General features: G+C 35.8%; 6 protein-coding genes and 1 non-coding gene across 7 annotated transcripts; 5 read left to right on the top strand and 2 right to left on the bottom strand.

The window, feature by feature from the left end:
- Positions 1-1615: 1615 nt before the first annotated feature.
- Positions 1616-3267, bottom strand: LOC105557772 (peptide chain release factor PrfB2, chloroplastic-like). The gene is made up of 2 exons (XM_012005099.1): positions 2460-3267; positions 1616-2238 (listed from the first exon to the last, which is right to left on the bottom strand). Exons 1-2 carry the CDS (start codon positions 3265-3267, stop codon positions 1616-1618), a joined length of 1431 nt encoding a protein of 476 aa, XP_011860489.1.
- A 3221-nt stretch (positions 3268-6488) lies between these two features.
- Positions 6489-7360, top strand: LOC105557771. Its single transcript, XM_012005098.1, has 2 exons — positions 6489-6597; positions 6795-7360. Exons 1-2 carry the CDS (start codon positions 6489-6491, stop codon positions 7358-7360), a joined length of 675 nt encoding a protein of 224 aa, XP_011860488.1.
- Positions 7361-15215: 7855 nt separating this feature from the next.
- LOC105557770 (transketolase-2, chloroplastic-like) lies at positions 15216-17234 on the bottom strand. Its single transcript, XM_012005096.1, has one exon. It carries the CDS (start codon positions 17232-17234, stop codon positions 15216-15218), a length of 2019 nt encoding a protein of 672 aa, XP_011860486.1.
- Positions 17235-17363: 129 nt separating this feature from the next.
- LOC105557769 (cyanelle 30S ribosomal protein S4-like) lies at positions 17364-17978 on the top strand. The gene has a single exon (XM_012005095.1). The coding sequence runs from the start codon at positions 17364-17366 to the stop codon at positions 17976-17978; it is 615 nt and encodes a 204-aa protein (XP_011860485.1).
- Positions 17979-17988: 10 nt separating this feature from the next.
- Positions 17989-18072, top strand: Trnal-uaa. The gene has a single exon. It is a non-coding gene; the product is annotated as a tRNA-Leu (tRNA).
- A 1723-nt stretch (positions 18073-19795) lies between these two features.
- On the top strand, positions 19796-20674 carry LOC105557768 (lipoyl synthase, organellar chromatophore-like). The gene has a single exon (XM_012005094.1). It carries the CDS (start codon positions 19796-19798, stop codon positions 20672-20674), a length of 879 nt encoding a protein of 292 aa, XP_011860484.1.
- Positions 20675-20712: 38 nt separating this feature from the next.
- LOC105557767 (2-methoxy-6-polyprenyl-1,4-benzoquinol methylase, mitochondrial-like) lies at positions 20713-21429 on the top strand. The gene has a single exon (XM_012005093.1). The coding sequence runs from the start codon at positions 20713-20715 to the stop codon at positions 21427-21429; it is 717 nt and encodes a 238-aa protein (XP_011860483.1).
- Positions 21430-21646: the final 217 nt, after the last annotated feature.

Raw genomic sequence — 21646 nt, 5'->3', positions numbered from 1 at the left:
TGCTTTCTACCTATTAGAGTATGCTATGCAGTCTCCTCTGGAATATGCACAATTGGAATAACTATAATTGGTGCAACCGCTTTCACAGAGAATATTAATTTATCTCAAGTTTTATGTATCATTTTAATTGTAATAGGAACCATAGGGCTAAAGCTCTCTATTTAAACCTAAAAGTTTATGCATGAATTGGATATATTTACTCTTATCGTCACTAATTGAAGTGTTCTGGGTCATAACACTTAAGCATAGTTGTGGATTTACTCATCTCGTACCATCAATAATTAGCATATTCTCCATGGCTCTTAGTACGTATTTACTTTCGCTCGCTATACGTTCTATACCTATCGGAGTATGCTATGCAATTTGGACTGGAGTAGGTGCTATAGGAGCTTCGATACTTGGAGTTTACCTATTTAATGAACCAGTTAATTTATTCGAAGTAATATGCTTTATTTTAGTTACATTCGGGATTATAGGATTAAAATTGTTTGATACTGCAAAACAAACTGTTGATAAAATGGAATAAGAGATCCCACTGGGATGACAGAAGCAGATACTCCACATTGTCATGCAAATTGGAATCCAGGCTTTTTTCTATACAGCATGGTGGAGACGAGAAACCGTAACCGTTACACTTAATTCTGAAATTCTTCAATTTCACTAATGGACAGGCCGGTACACTTGACAATAGTGTTAATATCAATATTATTGACTAGCATTGTTTTTGCAACTTCAATTTTTCCTTCAATTTTTCCTTCTTCTCTACCTTCTTTCCTACCTTTCTCTTCACCAATTTTGATGCCTTCAATTTTTCCTTGTTGAATAGAAGAAAGATAATCATCAATATGTTTCTTAGTTTGATCATAAGCAAAACGTTCTTCTTTACTCCAGTTATATTGATTTAACACATCATAAGCTCTACCAATAATAACATCACTACCTATTATTTTCTGTAGATCTTCTTCGCTAGTTTCATCGGCGTACTTAAAAAAATAAATCCATTTTTCAACAATATTTGAAAGCTGATCTTCTTTTGTCTTATTAAACTTTGGTAGCTCGATGAAAGTGAAACTAAAATCTTTGAGATCATGTTCATAGGTAATTTTATCAAAAGTAACGTGATCAGATTTGTAAGCCAGCTTGTTAGGAAATAAGATAAAATCGGCGATAGCAATAAAAATAACTCCTTTAAGATCTTGATATTGATCACCTTTGTGGGCTTGACTTGAATAAGCTTTAGCAGCATAGTATTGAGCGCGTTTCTCAAAGCCTGTAGTTTTAATAACTTGCATTTCAATAATTAGCTGGGTTCCAGCAGAATCAGTACAGAGAACATCAACAATGCTCTGCTTTTGAGAAGCAATATCAGGATCCTGAATGGGACTTAAAAAAGAAACATCTTCTATCTGATCAACACCAGTAAGGCCTAGCATATCATTAAGAAAGTGAATAAGAATGTCCTTATTATTTACAGAGCCAAAAATACGCCGAAAGGCAAAGTCGTTCTTAGGATCGAGAAACTTGGAAATAGCCATAGCTAAAGTGCTTAGAAAAGATTAATAATTATACACTATTATTAACAACTATTCAATCATATTTTAAGCTTAACTTGATACTATGGCTCAACAAACTGTGTCAAGTCGCCGCCTTGCCCCTCCTTGCCACCTCCTGGCACATTTCCATTTACGTTTTGCGCTTCTTTCGTTTCATCCATTTTAGTACTAGGTTTTAATGTGCTATATGTAATACTACCAACTGCTAGTGCCGCTGCTGTAACTATAGCTGCTGCTATCATCATAGACATCAATTCAACTGCAACTGTCCCGGTTGCAAAAAGTGTCACTACTATAGCAGCGCCTAATAATGCAGTTGAACAACCTGCAAAAATTCCTTTTTCTCTTGCATTTTTTTCAGCTTGTTTTTGCTCTTTTTCCCTTGCAAGCTGTGCCACATATCCACTTGTGTCAAGATCTATTGAAGTTTTGCCATCTTTATTCTTTAATAAAGAATCTGCTCCATTTTCCATTAGAATTTCAATATTTGTGTCACTGCAAATATTTATAGCCAAATGTAAAGGAGTATCTCCATATTTATCTGCCGCATTAATATTCGCACCTCCTTTTATCAGAGTTTTCACAATCTCTCCACTGAAGTGAGATGAAGCAGCTATGTGTAAAGGAGTCCATCCGCCTTTATTTACTGCATCAAAACCAGTTTCGCTCAACTGAGTATATTCATCTGAATATTGTGATAATTTCTCTTTTATCTTCTCAATTACGTTATCTTTACTTAAATTTTGTCAGCATTAACTGCACTTAATATTCTTTTCCACTGGTCATATTTTATCGCCATAACTTTATCTCTGACTTTTATAATATTTTATTATCATATATTATGGCAAGAAAGTCAACCCTAATTTTGCTTAGTAAGCACACTAACTATGAAACAATCTATATTACCATCGAAAACAGAATTTATATTGCCCACTTCATGTCCAGTTCTTAAATCCTTCACCATTTGATACGGATGCATAACGTACGATCTGATCTGATTGCCCCAACCTATATCGCATTTTTTACCATATTCTTCAGCCATCTTTTGTTCTTTCTTTTCCAGTTCAATTTGGTATAAACGGCCTTTAAGTAATTTTAACGCCTCATCTTTATTTCTGTGTTGAGAACGACCATTTTGGCATTGAACTACAACACCAGTTGGAGTATGTGTAATACGTACCGCACTTTCAGTCTTGTTCACGTGCTGACCGCCTGCTCCGGAAGCACGGTAGGTGTCGATCTTTAGATCCTTTTCATCCACAGCAATATCAATTAAATCTTCTATCACTGGAGTTACTCCTACACTTGCAAAACTGGTATGACGTTTACCATTTGCATCAAACGGCGATATTCTAACCAGCCTGTGAATTCCACTTTCACTTTTTGCCCACCCATAAGCTTTTTCTCCAACGATTTTTATCATTGCAGACTTTATACCAACCGACTCTCCTTCTAATTTTTCTACAACTTCAACTTTAAAGTTGTGATAAATTTCTGCCCACCTTATATACATGCGCATCAGCATTTCAGCCCAATCATTGCTCTCTGTTCCACCAGCTCCTGAGTGGATTTCTAAAAAGCAGTTATTGTTATCTGCTTCACCAGTAAATAAGGATTCTGTCTCTTTAAGTTTGATTAATTTCTCTAACTTAGCTAATTCACTTTCAACTTCAGAGAAAAATTCTTCATCATTCTCATCAATAGCAGACTTCATTAAGCTAATGGCATCGTTGTAATCGCTTTCCAGCTTTAAAAACGACTCTACGTCATTCTTAATTTTAGAACGTTCTTTTAAAATTTCTTGTGCTTTTTGGTTATCTTGCCACAGATCATCATTCGACGCTTGGGAGTCCAGCTCTTCAAGACGCAACTTTAATTTTTCTATGTCAAAGACACCTCCTGATAAGAGAAATACTTTTATTTAAGCCTTGAAAATATTCAAGAATTTCTAAATAAGTTTTCATTATACTTTAGATTTTAATATATTTACTATTACTAACAATAACAGCAAACAAAATAGAAATTTAACCATATGATAGTTAATTCAAAATAATTTCATTATACTTTAATGTTTAAGGAAATCAAGTGTGTATATTTATTAAGAAATAAGGTAAAATAATGAATATTAAAGTAAGTTCTCATTATGGTTTAGACAAAAAGGCTATTGATGACTTAATAGAGTCACTTGATAACGATGAGCTAGAAAATGTTCTTAATATTGTAAAAACGATAGATAGCGTTCAGTTAGCTTATTTTTTATCTACTTCGATCAGTGATCACAGGGAGAAATTAGTTAATATCCTCGATCAACATTTGTTAAGTGATGCCCTAGTGCATGTAGTGCCAGATTTACAAATAGAGATCATAGAAACATTGGGAATAGAAAATACAGCAAAGTTACTAATGCTCCTTGATGTAGAAGATGTAGTAACCATAGTGAAAGATTTGGATAGAAAGTCTGTAGAAAATATACTTTACTATTTGCCCGGCAAGACTCAGAAATCAGTAGAGGAGTTGCTATCATACCCAGAAGAAAGTGCAGGAAGGTTAATACATAAAGATATGGTTATAGCTCCATATTATTGGACAATAAATCAGCTGACAGAATTTGTGTGCAACTATAAAAAAATACCAGAAAGATTTCACCAGATATTCATTATCAACTCAAAATTAGAGCCTATAGGCAGTGTTAATTTAAATAAGGTAATATCTCACTCAGGAAACACAATAATAAAAGAGATAATGGATCATGACATAAAAATCATTAAAACTGGAGTAGACCAAGAGGAAGTAGCAAGAATATTTAAAGATTACTCTCTATTATCGGCTCCGGTAGTAAATAAGAATGGTAAAATTATTGGTGTGATCTTAATTGAAGATGTGATAAAAGTTGTTCAACAAGAAACAGAAGAGGATGTACTCAAAATAAGCGGTGTATCTTCTAAAGCCGATATAAATGCCCCTATACATAAAACTATAATTAAAAGGCTACCTTGGTTACTGTTTAACCTCTTAGCTGCAACAGTGTGTTCCATAGTAGTTGGCTTTTTCGATGATGTAATAAAAAGTTTTATAGTACTGCCAATAATCATGCCGATAATTGCATCAATGAGCGGAAATGCAGGATCCCAAACAGTAACGCTAACCATCCGGGCAATCGCAACAAAATATCTAACTGAGCAAAATGCAAAAAGAGTACTGATGAAAGAATTTTTAATAGGTCTTATAAACGGGGTGATCTTATCTACTATTTCATTAATAGTATTAGCAATAAGATTTCACAGCTTCAAAGTGGAGATGATTTTTGTGGTTTCCATGATTATGATGTCAATTATTGCAACGTTTATCGGAACTTTCATTCCTATAATGCTTCACCGTTTAAAGTCTGACCCTGCCGTTTCTTCTTCAATCCTAACATCGGCAACAACTGATATTCTCTCAGCTCTTATATTTCTTGGTTTAGCTACGATCTTTTTATTAAATAGCTGATACTATCTATAGCTATACCGCCGCGAACCGTCATACCGCGATTCATTCCACAGATGTACGAACATTATGATTTGAGAGCAATTTCCACTAGGAAGGTGTCATTCCAGTGCCTCTATGATGTCATCCCAGTGCTTGACACTGGGATCCAGCTTTTTCATAATCATCAAAATGTTGTATTTTTACATAAAATGGCTACTTTTATGCTTACCAACTTAATAAAATTCCTGGATCCCAGTGCGTGACACTGGGATGACAAAAAAAGGAGGCTGCTTGGATGACAAGGAGAAGGAAGCGTTGCCGTCACGTTATATTATAAACCTTTGCTGAAGCTTTCTTTATATCTTCACTTGAAAGTAGGATTAAACCAAGCCTAGATAGGTACCCATCTTCAATGCCGATCGAATCTATAATTTCTTTTATGAATTCTCTTAATCCATCAACAGTATCCAGGTGTTCTTTCTTTATATAAAGGTATAGAGGTCTTGCTAATATATATTTTCCCGATGATATATTTTCGTAAGTTGGCTCAATTCCTGCAATTGTGCTCCCTTGTATTTTATCTTGATTCCTCATTAAAAAGCTAAAACTAAATATCCCTAAAGCGTTCTTGTTACCTTTCAATTTTTGTATTATTATGTTTTCATTAATTCCAACTTCTATATACCTTCCGTCATCCCTTATCTTACCACATGCTTTCTTTCTTTCTTCCTGATCTTTATAATTCTCTTTGAAAATTCTCGAGCTCATGCATGAATATTGATCGAACATAATAGAATTAACTAAAGTTTCGTATGTGCCTGTATTTTGATGTGGACCATAAATTTCAATTTCTGTTTTTGGTAAGGCTTGATTTACATCAGACCAAAACTTCTTATTATTTTTTACTAATTTATCATTTTCTTGAGAATATGCAGATAAAGTTTCAAATAAGTCCTTCTTTGTGAAATCAAATCTATGGCTTTGATTTGAATTTGCAATGACAATTCCATCATAGCCAATGATGATCTCTATCACTTCATTAATTTTATTCCTTTTACATAGTTCTCTTTCTACTTCCTTCATAGGGCGAGATGAAGTGGTGATATCTGGCGTGTCTTCCCCTATTCCTGAGCAAAACATTTTGAACCCTGATCCACTTCCTATCGATTCCACAACTGGAGTCTTAAAAGAGAATACACGATTGAACTCCTCGGCTACAAATGAGATAAAAGGAAAAACGGTTGAAGATCCAACAATTCTGATGTATTTCCTGGCATCAGCATTTGACAGCGGCGTGAATAATACGAATACAAAAATCAGGAAAAAGTTTCTAAGCATTATTTTTAGTTAAGAACATAAATTTAATTATTGTAATAAAAAATCAAACTGAAAAGCTTTAATTTTCTCTTGTGATTGACCTATAGCTAGTCCAATTACCGCTATTTCAATTGCATGAACATTGTAACAATGGTGTCTGCAAGCAGCTTACTGTACGAACATTGTGATTTGAGAGCAATTTCCACTAGGAGGGTGTCATCCCAGTGCCCAGACACTGGGATCCAGTTCTTATTACCTGGTAAGTTTTCTGGATTCCAGACTGGAATGACATCATTTACCATGTACAATTTGTTAGTTAATAATCCATTGTCATCCCAGCGTCATGCGCATAACTGTATGAACATTGTTATTTGATACAAGCTACTTGCATGACAAAAGCTACAGTTTACATTTAAATTTTATTTTATATTATTGTAAGTATTACACAACTTTAAGGGGCAATTATGGCAGTTATGCCAGATAAATGGATAAGAGAAAAAGCTGAAAACTTTGGAATGATAGAGCCTTTTGTAGATCACAAAAGCAGTAAAGGTGTCATATCTTTCGGACTATCATCTTACGGTTACGATGCAAGAGTGGATAATAAATTTAAAATTTTTACTAACGTTAATTCAGCAATCGTGGACCCTAAAAATTTCTCTGAGAATAGTTTTATAGATAAAGAAACAGACGTATGCATAATTCCACCAAATAGCTTTGTGCTTGCAAGCACAGTGGAATATTTTCGTATACCAAGAAATGTACTGGTCATTTGTGTTGGTAAATCAACTTACGCAAGGTGTGGAATTATAGTAAACGTTACTCCCTTAGAACCTGGATGGGAAGGTCATGTCACACTCGAATTCTCAAACACCACCCCACTTCCTGCAAAAATTTACGCTAATGAAGGCGCATGCCAATTCGTATTTTTAAGCGGCGAAAGTGAGTGTGAAAAATCATATGATGATATGAAAGGAAAATATATGAATCAGCATGGTATTACTTTGCCGCTGGTGAAATAATTACTGCTTTCGTTGTGAGCTACCAGGCTGCTCTATAGACAATATGCCACCATTGCCGGAGAGCAAAGTGTGTACTGATTCACTTTGTCTAAGACGTTCAATTGCCTGCCCTTTGTCATCTCCTGTGCGCATACTGCAGCCAAATTGTATATCTATTCCATTCTCAACAATGTTACATGATAACTTCATAGCAGTAGCGAAGCTTTCTTGTTGGTTAGTAGCATCTCCAGTAACAACACTACAAACAGTGAAGTTACGATCATTTCCAACTGTTCGCATCATCACTTCACCATCTCGTATACCATCATTATTTATATCCTTTGCTATAACAGTCTGGTCTACAAATCGCGTATTACCCACTTCTCGAGATATTACTTTTACAGTCGGTTGATTATGTAGCTGACCACTTCTCATTAGTGGTTGGCATAAATCAGTGTCTGATTGATCTTGCTCCACATCATTTTGTTGCCCTAACTTATTAGCTTCTTCTTCAACACGCTTATTGTATTCTTCGCCATTATTCACCTCAACTTTATTTACTGGTTGACCTTGATTGTTTTCTATGTTTTTTTGACTAAACATATCTTTATTGATAGCTCGAAAAATAAGAAATGGTATCAGTGAAATTACTAGGTTTAATATAATGCACGGAATTAAAACCACAGCAGCAGCTATACAGATTAGAGATTTAACTATAAACTTTATTACTTTAGATAATTTAGAATCATCTTTTTGAGCACTTACAGCATTTAAAAATAGCATAGTAAAACCAAAAGATAACACTGTTATAGCAGTAGGCACGATGATTGGAACAAGTAAAAAAGCGTTGATTAATTTTTTTCCAGAACTAGTTGTATTATTCAGTGATGCAAGATAGCTTTGACCAACATTAGCAATCCGTTTTGTACCAGACAAAACTCTTTTACTATTCTCTTCCGACATTTCAAATTTCATTTTCACTACTATTTTTATAATACTAAATTATGCTAATATAATATTGTAAAGTCAACTCAAATTTCTACTTCCGCACTTTTTCATTGTTGCTTACAATGATTATAGCTACATCATGTGCTTTTCTTAATTAAAAACTTCAATTATTTATTGTAAATTATTGAATTTCCTACTATTTAGTAGCAAATTGTCATCCAAGTGGCTGTAAAATGACAAATTCGTCATTCCGCTACTAGTTAGCGGAATCTATGCTAAGAGATACCGCGAATGAATCGCGGTATGACGGTTCGCGGCGGCATAACGATAAGCTCGTCATCCCGCTGCTTGTTAGCGGGATCTATCTGCGGCGGCATGACGTAGAGCCTACATTAGCTATAGAAACAAAAAGGGGGATTATCATGTCCACAATAATTTTATCGTCAATTTTAGGTCAAGTTGGCAGCATTTTTGGGCCAATTGGCCAGATTATCGGTTCAGAGCTCGGTGCTCTTCTTGGTGCACAGCTCGATGGTGCAATATTTGGTTTGGATGCAGAACAGAAAGTAACGCATGGAGCGAGACTAAAAAATCTGCAAGTTCAAACCTCAACCTACGGCAGGACAATTCCGATTATCTATGGTACTGCTCGCATTGCAGGGAACATTATTTGGTCACAGCCAATAAAAGAAGAGGCGATAACCACCAAAAGCAAAATTGGAAGAGGTATGAATGTTGAGTATAATTACTATGCAACGCTTGCAATTGCGATCTGCAATGGGAAAGTAGAAAAATTAAACAGAATCTGGGCAGATACAACATCACTTAGCTTTGATGAAATAGATTATGCTTTTTACCGCGGTACAGAAGACCAAGATCCCGATCCATTTATGTCATCAATTGAAGGAGAGAGAAATGTGCCGGCTTACAGGGGAATATCTTACATAGTCATCAAGAATTTTCCTTTAGCAGACTATAATAACCGCGTTCCGGTATTCACATTTGAAGTGCAAACTGCATTAAAGCCCAGTGGATTTTCAATAGCAGAAAATATTCGAAATATCAATATTATACCAGGCTCAGGAGAATTTGTGTATGATACAAAAATACAGAAGAAAATCGCGCAAGAGAAAATAAGCAGCAACCAATATATCCCATATGGGCTGGCACAAAGGGTAAATCATAACAACCACACTAAAAAGAGCGATGCAGTGCTTTCTTTGGATCAATTAAAGGGAGATTTACCAAATGTTGAGTGGGTATCGGTAGTAGTCAATTGGTTTGTGAATGATCTGAACATTAAAGATTGTAAAATATACCCTGCAGTTGAATTTCAAGATGGTTCCGCAATATTACCTGATGATTGGCAAGTAGGAAGTAGTACCAGAGATGATGCTCAGCTAATTTCAAAAGATGATAATGGAAACCCAAGATATGGTGGCACAGTTAGTGATTCAGCGCTGATAAGATATATAGAAGAGCTACACAGCAGAGGCTACAAGGTGATGCTCTATCCAATGCCCTTGCTTGACACAGAAAATAAAGAGTGGCGAGGAAGATTGAGCGGGACTCCTCAAGATATAAGTGATTTTTTTAAGAATCAGTACAACAAATTTATAGAGCATTATGCAAGCATTGCCAAACAAACTAAAGTGGAAGGATTTATCATCGGTTCTGAACTTGTGCGGCTTACCAAAATTAGAGATGAACAAGGTAATTACCCTGCCGTTATAGAGCTAGTTAAGCTTGCAAAGCGAATAAAACTTCAGCTTGGAAAAGAAGTAACGGTAACTTACGCTGCTGATTGGAGTGAATACCATTCATATGATGGTTGGTATAATATGGATGAACTGTGGTCTTCAGAGTACATCGACGTTGTTGGCATAGATGCTTATTTTCCACTGACTGATGGGCCAGAGCCTCCTTTTGGTTATTCCGCGGAAGATGTAATGGGTGGTTGGAGCAGTGGAGTGGGGTATGATTATTTCTATGATTACTCAAAAAGTGAGCCTGAAAAAGTAAAGTATAACGACAGCAGGTATGCGTGGAAAAATATAGAGAAATGGTGGAGTGAAACTCACATAAACCCCGGCGGTAGTAAAACAAAATGGCAACCAAAAATGAAAAAAATATGGTTTACTGAATATGGATTTCCCAGTATGAACGGCTGCACTAATGAGCCAAATGTGTTTGTTGACAAAGGCAGCATAGAGAGCAAATATCCACGATATTCAAACAGAGAGGTGAGCTTTCTTTCGCAAAAAATTGCAATTGAAGGAACGCTAAAAAAGTGGCAAAGCTCAGAAATGGTAGAAAAAATGTTTCTCTGGGCATGGGATGCAAGGCCATTTCCTTACTTTCCCAATTTATGTGATGTGTGGGCTGACTGCCATAACTGGCAAACAGGCCATTGGATTCAGGGAAAGCTTTCACAGCTTAATATTTCTGATGTTTTATCGGATCTGTTACAAAAAACAGGTTTAAAAAGCTATCAGTTCGATACAAGCAACGTCAAAGGGTTATTGTCTGGATATGTGATAAACGACCAGCAACCCGTACGTTCAATTATTAAAATGCTGCAAAGTTGCTATTTTTTTGATGTGGTTGAACAGGACTCTAAACTGAAATTTGTTCAAAAGGGCAGGGGAGTTACAACTGTAATGCCAATTGGTGAAACGGTTTTCAGTAACAATTCAAAGCAAATGCAACTTGTTAATATTAGTCAACTGGATTTAAACAATAAAGTTAACGTCGTTTATTTTAATCGCAATTTTGGCTATCCAATTGATGTTAAATATGCTGAGTTGCCAAAGCAAGGCACTGCTATAACAGTTGAAATACCGCTCATTATGGAGGAGGGAGAGGCGCAAAATATAGCTGAGGTTTTACTTTATTCTTCGTGGCAAGAGAGAAATATATACAGTTTCAAGCTGCCGATAAAATATGCATGGCTTGTGCCAAGTGATGTAATAACGATTTTAGACGGTGAGAAAAAGCATACGGTGAGAATTATAAAAACAAAATTTGAAAGCATGGCCATTCAAGTAAGTGGTGTTGGTTATGACAGCTCCATATATAAGCTTTCTTTTCCTTCAACAAGGTCACTTATGCTGAAGGAATACCCTCCTTCTCACATCAGCAAAACCATCATAGAAATGATAGATTTACCGCATGTTAAAGGTAATAGCGCAAGCTTTACTTTAATTGATGAGGAAAAGAATTGGAAAGGAGCAACACTCTTTATTTCGTACAACGATAAGGATTATAAGCCTATCGCAAGCACAAATAAGCAGTCCACTTACGGATATGTAATGGAATCTACCGACGAGGGGCTTATAGTAGTGCTACGTTTTGGTGTATTGAGTTCTTCATATAACCATTATTTAAGTGATGGTGTCATTCCAGCGCTTGACCATATTTCTCCTGGATCCCAGTGTCAGGGCACTGAGATGACAGAAGAGGGTTTTACAAGCACTAACGTTAGTACTATAAATGTAAGCAATTTAGCACTGGTTGGAAAAGAGATAGTAAAATTTCAGAGTGCCGAACTTATAGATAAAAATAAATATAAGCTTAGCAATCTAATTAGAGGGCAAGAAGGCACTAAAGAGTATCAGCACACTGCAGGTGAAAAATTTGTTCTACTTGATGATTCAATAATATCTTTCGAAGTGCAAAGGGGAAAAAAGTTTTACCTAAAAGCAGTTACTTACGGTAACTCGCTGGAAAATACGGAAGCAAAGGTCCTGAACAACTGATGCTCAGTGTTTAAACTTAAATCTGAATAATTAAAGATAAGATATTGAAATTCAGGCTTTTTGTGATTCTAGCTTAAGATTCCAGTGTCAAAGCACACAACTGTACGAACATTGTGATTTGAATCCACAAGGGAGGATGTCATACAAGTAGCCTCCTTCTCCTGTCATCCCAGTGCCCTGACTACTTGGATCCAGAAAATTTAACTTTAAATAAGTGGCTGCATGCATAATAAAGACTAGATCCCAGTGTCTGGGCACTGACCCTACTGAATAGAGCCTTCACAGGCTTTTTCTCGAATAGCTACTCTTAATTTCAGTAGTTAAATTAATATACTAATGAAAAAAATACATTATAATTAAGCATATTTACCAATAAATCATTAAGTGAAAACAGCTCTTTCGCAAAATATCATCTCTCTTATTATAATATTGTCTGTAGCAATTGTCGATATGGCAACTGACCTATACTCAGTTGCACTACCAAACATTGCCAATTATTTTAAAGTAGAAGGCAGTGTAGTGCAGCTTACAATTAGCTTGAATCTAATTGGATTTGCAGTATCTGGATTAATTTATGGGCCATTGTCAGACTGTTATGGTAGGCGTCCAATGATGCTGATTGGTATGACAATTTTTACTTTGGCAAGTGTGATGTGTTATATAGCCGACAGTATTATGCTCTTGATACTAATTCGCTTCATACAAGGAGTAGGGGCTGGTGTTGCAGGTGTTGTTGGGTATGCAGCAATAAGGGATATGTACTCGGGTAGTGAATACTCGAGAGTAATTTCAAAGTTAAATATGGTAGTGGCACTCTCACCTGGAATAGCTCCAGTGGTGGGCAGTTATATAATTTCACATGGGTATAGTTGGAAATTTTTGTTTTTTATTATGTCACTTGTGGCAATTGCTATGCTTATTTTTATTTACTTTAAGTTACAAGAAACACTCACTGTGAATAAAAATGAAATCAGTATAACTACTAATATCTTCAAGCAATATATATCAATATTTAGAAATTATCATTTCCTTGGGTTTTCAGCCATTCATGGATTAACTTTCATGTGGCTTTGGGCATATATTGCTAACTACCCTTTCATATTTGAATCAATGGGCATTGAAGTACAGTATTTTGGCTACCTCATATCGATCATAGTCATATTTTACATAATTGGCACTTTAATTAATAGAAGGTATGTACCAAAAGTAGGGGTTAGCAAAATGCTAATAATAGGTTTGGTGTTACCGATAATATCCGATAGTTTATTGGTATATTTTTATTTCGCGGACAAGTTAAATATATTAATTCTTCAAGTTGCCTGGATTCCAGCCAATATTGGGCTTGCATTAGTAATCAGCAATAACGTAACTTCTGCTTTAGAAACGATCAAAGGTATAGGGCTTGGTAGTGCAGTCCTCTCATTCTGTAATATGATGTTTGGGGCTATTGGAATATATATAGTAGGAAAATTTTTTCGCTATGGTATTTTACCAAATTTACTATTAACAATAATATGCTCTACAATTGCGATTCTTATGTACAGCCTGCTCAAATGTACTGAAAAACACGGGCATTATTTGCGTGATCCAGGAACATAGAGTTCATGGGTTATTAATGATTTTGCCGTGATAATATAATTTTACAGTGAGGTGTGGGATGAGTGATTCAAACAGAGATACAGATGCTGAATTATTAACAAAAGAGAGGTTACCTTCCTACTTTGAGATATCTAATATTAATTCCAGAGATAGTATACAGGTTAGACACAATAACCTAAAAACGAATGAGATAACTCAGATTCGAAATGAAGTAGTTAGTATACTGGAAAAAGAATTCCCTAGATTATTTGTTACTAAAGAACTGGCAAAATTAAGCTTAAAAGTCTATGTTTTTAATGATGAAATTAACTATAATGAGTGTGGTAATTTGTTTAATGAAGAAAAAGATCATATTATTAAAGGAGAATTTGGAGATAAAATAATAGTTTATAAGTTTAGCGAAACAGACTCTTCATTAAATTCGGACCAGAAGATACCCCATCATATTTGGAAATACGCTTATGAACAGCTCATGAAAGACATAGGAAATGAAAGAGAGAAACGAGAAATTTCAGAAGAAGATTCAGATAATATTCAACCACAACCAGATAATAACAAAGAAGAGGAAAAAACCAACACCATCAGTGCAGAAAAAGGAACTGGTATAAAAGATGAAGGTGTGAAGGCTGTTGCTCCCACAGAACCTGCACAAACAGAAGAACAGCCGAGCTCTTTTTTTGGTAGTTTGTTTAGTATACTTATAAAGCCTTTTTCATTAATTGCATCATTTTTTGGTGGGTTTTTTTCATGGTTGTTTGGGTCTGATGAGCCAACACAATCATCATCTGAATCTGCCCCATTAGTTGAATCAGACTTACCGCCTAGTTCATCTGATGATGTTATTCTATAGCTAACCCAAGAAAGGTTTTCCTACGTCATACCGCCGCAGATAGATTCCGCTAACAAGTAGCGGAATGACGAGGATGCAACTGCAAATCGTCATACCGTCGCGGTATCTCAGCCGCTAACACGTAGCAACGTAAGAACTAGATCCCAGTGTCACGCACTGGGATGACAAAAAAAGGAGCACTGGCATGACAGCAGTCCTACGTCATACCACCACGAACCGTCATACCGTGATTTATTCACGGTATCTCTTAGCATAGATCTCGCTAACAAGTAGCGGGATGACGGTTGTCGTTTAGCTATAGACATTAAGAAATTTACCAAACGAAAAAAAAGGCAAAAGAAGCCCTAGTCATTGTCTATTTTCAGTATTGGCGTTCTTTAAGTCTTAAACACTGCAATTTAGCTGCTTTTAAGTGCAACTAACCTTAGCTAAAATGTTTAAGAAATTTACTAAGCAGAAAAAAAGGCAAAAGAAACCCCGTGTTAGCTAGTTGTCACTCTCTAATCCTGCAAATTGGTGTACTATACTGTCTTAAACGCTTTATAAGCGCGTTTCAGCTTATATAGGTAAAAACCCAGAAATGTTGTGAAGACATAAGGTGCACGTAGTGCAAAAAATTAAAAATAAGACGCCAACTACGTTGTTTTCTTGCTGTTTAATCTGCACAGATGAAGATAACTGAATACCTTCAATATTATGATAAGGGGGCTGGCGGAGTTTGTCAAGTAGTTTCTATTACAGTGGAATCACACACACATTTTACTACATGATCGGCGTTGATATTAAAATGCTCATAAAGTGTTTTATAAGGTGCTGATTCTCCGAAGCTTTTCATGCCAATAAATATACCGTTTGAACCTATATATTTATGCCAACCTATTTCACTTCCAGCTTCAATTGCAACTTTGATGCTGTCATTATTTAATATCGCCGCTTTATATTCATCACTTTGCTCATCAAAAAGCCTCCAGCATGGCACAGAAACAACCCTTGTACCTATGCCTTTTTCCTGCAATTTCTCCCTTGCTTCAACTGCAATTTCAACCTCGGACCCCGCAGCAAATATTGTCACTTTTAATTCTTTTGAACATTCACACAAAACATATGCACCAAGCTTCGATAGGTTAGCAGATTGATCGATATCAGAATGCATGTAATTGACATTTTGCCTTGAGAGCGCAAACAGTGCAGGTGATTCTTTTTTTTCGAGTGCAATGCTAACACACTCTAGAGTTTCAACTGCATCGGCTGGCCTAAAGACATATAGATTTGGTATAGCACGCAAAGAAGCTAAATGCTCTATTGGTTGGTGAGTTGGGCCATCTTCTCCTACTCCAATTGAATCATGAGTCATTACATATATAACCTGCTGCTTCATCAAAGCTGAAAGACGTATAGCAGGGCGGCAATAGTCGGAAAATACCAAAAAAGTACCACCATAAGGAAGAATCGCGCCGTGAAGAGCCATGCCATTCATACATGCTGCCATAGCGTGTTCTCTCACTCCATAGTGGACATAAGAACCACTATAATTATTACTATCTATTACCTTCATGTGCTTATATTTAGTGCAATTTGACCCAGTAAGATCAGCAGATCCGCCGATTAATTCCGGCATATGTTGTGTTAAAAGTTCCATTACCATGCCGAAAGAAGAACGTGTAGCTTCATTTGGCATTAGCTCACATATTTGTTTCTTCAAGTTAGCCAAAACATTATCGATATTGTCTGGTAGACGTTTATCTAACCGTCTTTGAAGTTCTTTGTTTTCACTGGATTCCAGTGTCAAGCACTGGGATGACACCGAATCTGGTGAACGCTCATCAGGTCTTCTGTGAAGTTCTTTATTCTCACTAGTCAAGGACACCGAACTGTAATTTTGCCTTGCTCTCTCAACAGTTTTCTTCCAGGCATTTTTCACATCTTCTGGCACATGAAATGGCTTGTAATTCCAATTTAATTTCTCTCTCATCTTTTTTACACCTTCCTCCGTAAAAGCACCACTATGAGCAGAGGATGTGCCAGCACGACTTGAGAATTTTCCGATAATGGTTTTGCAGCAAATAAGCGATGGCTTTTCTGATTTTTGTGCTCGCTCTATTGCCAGGGATATGGCATCAAAATCATGGCCATCAATTTTGTCAACATTCCATCCATACGCTGAAAAACGCTTTTTCACATCATCAGAGCAGGAAAGGCAAGTAGTGCCATCTATAGAAATATCATTGTCATCGAAAAGGGCTATTAATTTATTCAATTTAAGATGCCCAGCAAGTGATGCTGCTTCATGACTTATTCCTTCCATAAGACAGCCATCCCCTAGCATTACGTAAGTGTAGTGATTGATTCTGAATTGCTTTTTAAGGATTGATTCAGCAAGTGCCATACCAACAGCAGTGGCAAACCCCTGACCGAGCGGGCCTGTTGTTGCCTCTACCCCGGAAGTCAAGCCAAACTCTGGATGGCCAGGAGTTTTTGAACCTAACTGCCTGAAATTTTTTAGCTCATCTATGCTAATATAACCTGTCAAATATAATATTGAGTATAGTAACATTGACCCATGACCGTTTGATAAAACAAAGCGATCTCTATTGAACCATTTAGAATCATCAGGATTATGATTCAGATATTTAGCAAACAAAATAGTTGCAACATCTGCCATTCCAAGTGGCATACCTGGGTGTCCAGAGTTCGCTTTTTGTACTGCATCAATTGATAAAAAACGGATGGCGTTTGCCATAGATTCCAAAGATAGATGATTCATAGAAAAACTTAAAAATAAAGTATAAAAGATTATACCAGCAAAAACAAGTTGACACTGAGTGCTAAAATCCTTAATAATCTAAAGTTAAATCGTGAGAGTTTTTATATGACAACTGTTATCACTAGAAAGTATAGGATTAGCCGTAGACTTGGTGTAAATTTATGGGGTAGAGCTAAAGACCCAGTAAACAAAAGGAAATACCCTCCAGGTCAACATGGTATTCTTGGATTCAAGAAGTTATCCGACTTTGGTAAGCAGTTTGCTGCGCATAAGAAATTTAAGTTTTACTATGCGATTTCAAGTAAGCAGCTCAGACGTACATTTTTAGATGCTTATAACAGAATGGGTTATACGGCTGATAATTTTATCGGTATTTTAGAATCAAGGCTCAGTTCTGTTTTATACCACTCTAGTCTTGTGCCAACAATTTATGCAGCGAAGCAGCTCATATCTCATAAGCACGTTACAGTTAATGATAAGGTGGTTAACATATCGAGTTATCGAGTGAAACCAGATGATATAATAAAAATAAGAGAAAGGGCAGCAAAAATCCCTGTAGTAGTAGAGGCTGAACAAAAACAAGAGCGCAAGGCTCCGGATTATTTAGAGACAGATAGTAAAGAGCATTCAGTGAAGTATTTGAGGTCACCTCAATATTCTGAGGTTCCTTATTCAGCAGACATGGAAGTCAATTTAGTAGTAGAGTTTTACTCTAGATAGATAAAAAAAAGCCCGTGTGGCGGAATCGGTAGACGCAGCGGACTTAAAATCCGTGGGTTTTGCGACCTTGGGAGTTCAAGTCTCCCCATGGGCACCAATTTAACTTAGTAGATAAATACAAAAAAGTATGAAATGGCTTGATATAGAAGATATTGTAGAGGTTCTAGAGGAAAAATTTCCAGATGAGAATATAATTAATATCAGATTCACTGAGCTTAAAAAAAAGGTCTTGAGTTTAGAGGAATTTGATGATGATGAAAAACGCTGTAACGAGAAAATACTCGAGGCCATTCAAGCAGCTTGGATTGAGGAAAGATTGACCACATAGCAATAAACCATACGCAAATGTGATTTCTATTGCAATTTGCATATTGTTTATGCTATTTTTTGGATCTAGCCTGGCAAGTTAATAATAATTTAACCAATTACAATTAAAACAGCTATAAGGTTAATTATGAGGCAAAGATGGCAGCACAAAAATTTTTGAATAGAACGTGATTACGACTTGCCTGACAAGTGCTACGTTGAGATAAATTTTACATAAAAATACTGCTTTTACGGTGTGAGGCTAGAGGGTAGAGTTGTCGTTAAAGCAGCTACAATCCCAGTGTTACAACTGGGATTGACAAACAATTGTACTCTATGTTAAAGTTATAGAATGATAAAAATTGATTTTTGAGGTTATTGTGTTTAGATTATATCAATATTGCATACATTCTAGATTACTAAATATTTATTTAATATTGTCTATAACTGTGTTACTAACCGGTTGCTTTGCAACAATGTTTTCCGGTTCTACACAAGCAATTCAAATGAAAGTAGTAGATGATAATGGTGACTTGATAGAAAAAGTTAGATGCATCGTACATGACCCATCTGGAATGAGCCATTCTATCACATCTAACCCTGGGGTAGTGGTTATTCAGCGAGGTTCGGGATCATTGTTTGTTGACTGTAAAAAAGCAGGTTATAAACAATTAAATGTGATGGTAGGTGAAAGTTTTAATAAGGTTGTTTTATTAAACCTACTGTGGTTGCCTGGTTTTGTTGTTGACACAGTTACTGGAGCTTATAAACAATATCCATCACACTATGTTGTAACCATGGAAGAGTCTGGTTCATAGCAGAAAAATGCTTAAACACAGCGGGCCAAAGAAATTAAAGTCTATAATTGAAAATTATGCATTAAAATGCATGAAAAATAAGATTAGCAAAAATGAAATACGTCTGATTTTAAACTGGCGAAATATAGTAGGGAAAGAAATAGCAGAGTGTACAAAACCGAAAAAGATCTCATATGCACAGAATGTAAATTCTGGTGTATTGCATCTAGTAGTAACAAATGGCAGTAAAGCATTAGAAATTCAGCATATGATTTCTCTTATAATAGAAAAAATTACGATATTTTTTGGCTACAAAGCAGTATATGGTATAAAAATTAAGCAAGAGAGTATTGACTATTTGACTATATAAGGTAATCTAAGTACATAGAATAATTTGGTATATTGAAGTGAGTAGAGTTTGTGAATTAACAAATAGAAAAAAATCTTTTGGTAATAAGGTATCACATTCGAATCGTAAAACAAAGCGTACCTTTCTTTTAAATTTACATAAGGTTACGTTGACAAGTGATATATTGAATAAAAAGTTTAGATTTCGTGTGGCAACAAGAACTTTGAGAACTATAGACTACAAAGGTGATTTAGATGCTTTTTTGCTCAACACAAGAACGATTAAACTAAGTGAGAAAGCGCAGAAGATAAAAAGGAGGTTGAAAAAAGTTTTAGTAAAGCAAGAGGTAGAGTTAGCCGTTTCAGATGCATAGTAAGCCTCCATGGCTCAGAGCAAAAGCTCCAACTGGTAAAGTATTCAATGAAACCTTAAACACCGTTAAACTGCATAACTTACATACGGTATGTGAAGAAGCTGCCTGTCCAAATATTGGTGAATGTTGGAATAAACGTCATGCTACTGTGATGATTCTTGGTTCTGTTTGTACTCGTGCTTGTGCATTTTGCAACGTTGCAACTGGCATTCCTGATAAACTAGATCCTCATGAGCCAGAAAATTTAGCAAAAGCGATAAAAAAGTTAAACTTAAAACATGTTGTCATTACCTCTGTTGATCGTGATGATTTACCAGATGGTGGTGCAAATCAGTTTATACAGTGCATAGAAGAAATTAGAAAGATAACTTCAGAAACAACAATAGAGATTTTAACTCCTGATTTTTTAAATAAGAAAGGAGCATTTGAAGCAATTGCTGTTGCATCACCTGATGTCTACAACCACAATATTGAAACAGTGCCGAGATTGTATGCAAAAATAAGACCACGAACTCGCTATTTTCATTCACTATATTTGTTGAAGATGGTAAAGCAGATTAATCCTAAAGTTTTCACAAAGTCAGGGCTTATGGTTGGTCTTGGAGAAACAAAAGAGGAAATACTTCAGATTATGGACGATTTGCGCAGTGCTGAGGTTGATTTTATTACAATTGGTCAATATCTACAACCAACTCCAAAACATGCAAAACTTGATAGGTATGTTACCCCAGAGGAATTTGAGCATTATAAATACGTTGCTTACTCCAAAGGTTTCTTAGTGGTTGCATCAAGCCCACTGACTAGGTCGTCATACCATGCTGAAGAAGATTTTAACAGGCTCAAGGCCTGTCGTTATGTTAATTCAAATTAATTTTTACTAATTATAAAGGAGTTAAGCAACTTTACGTAATGTCTACTATAAAAATCGAGAAGAAATCACAATTAGTTAAAGAGGTATTCGATTCCGTGGCAAGTCGCTACGATACCATGAATGATATAATGAGCCTAGGAATGCACAGATTATGGAAAGATAAGATGGTAAATAGTGTGCATTTTACAAAAAACTCTAAGGTTTTAGATGTTGCTGGAGGAACTGGAGATATAGCAATAAGAATGGTAAGAAAAGAGCCAAGTGCTAAGGTTACAGTATGTGACATAAATCAAAATATGCTAAGCAGAGGACGTGATAAAGCTATAAATTCAAACCAAATTAATTTTGATTGGGTATGTGCAAGTGCAGAAAGTTTACCATTTGAAGACTCCGAATTTGATTATTGCACAATAGCTTTTGGCATTCGAAACGTTTCTGACCGCAAGAAGGCTTTAAATGAGGTGCACAGGGTATTAAAACCACATGGGAAATTTATCTGCTTAGAATTTGCCCCTATGCACTATCAAAATGAGATATTTACCAAACTTTATGACTTATATTCATTTAAAGTAATTCCTAAAATTGGCAGCATAATTGCTAAAGACAGGAGTTCTTATGAATATTTAGTGAAGAGCATTAGAGAGTTTCCAACTCAGGCTGATTTTAAAATGGAAATTGAAGAGGTAGGCTTTAAGAATGTTGAGTTTCATAATATGAGCTATGGAATAGTGGCATTACACATTGGAACAAAATGAATATTAAATTCTGGTATAGAACGCTGGATTATTATCTCATCCTTCCAGTGCTTTTTTTGCTCACTATAAGCTTCATTCTTGTTTATTCAGCAAGCCCTGTAATTGCGCAGCGTCTTTCTTTACCACAAGATTATTTTATACGGCGCCATACAATTTATATAGTCCTGTCACTAATTACCCTGGTGACATTTTCTTTTCTCAACACAAGAACTATACT

This window comes from Vollenhovia emeryi, unplaced genomic scaffold (assembly GCF_000949405.1).
Source record: "Vollenhovia emeryi isolate VEMERY1.0 unplaced genomic scaffold, V.emery_V1.0 DF939421.1, whole genome shotgun sequence".
NCBI classification, from domain to species: Eukaryota; Metazoa; Arthropoda; class Insecta; order Hymenoptera; family Formicidae; genus Vollenhovia; species Vollenhovia emeryi.
The sequence above is the reverse complement of the archived record's forward strand: the minus strand, read 5'-3'. Positions and strand labels throughout refer to the sequence as shown.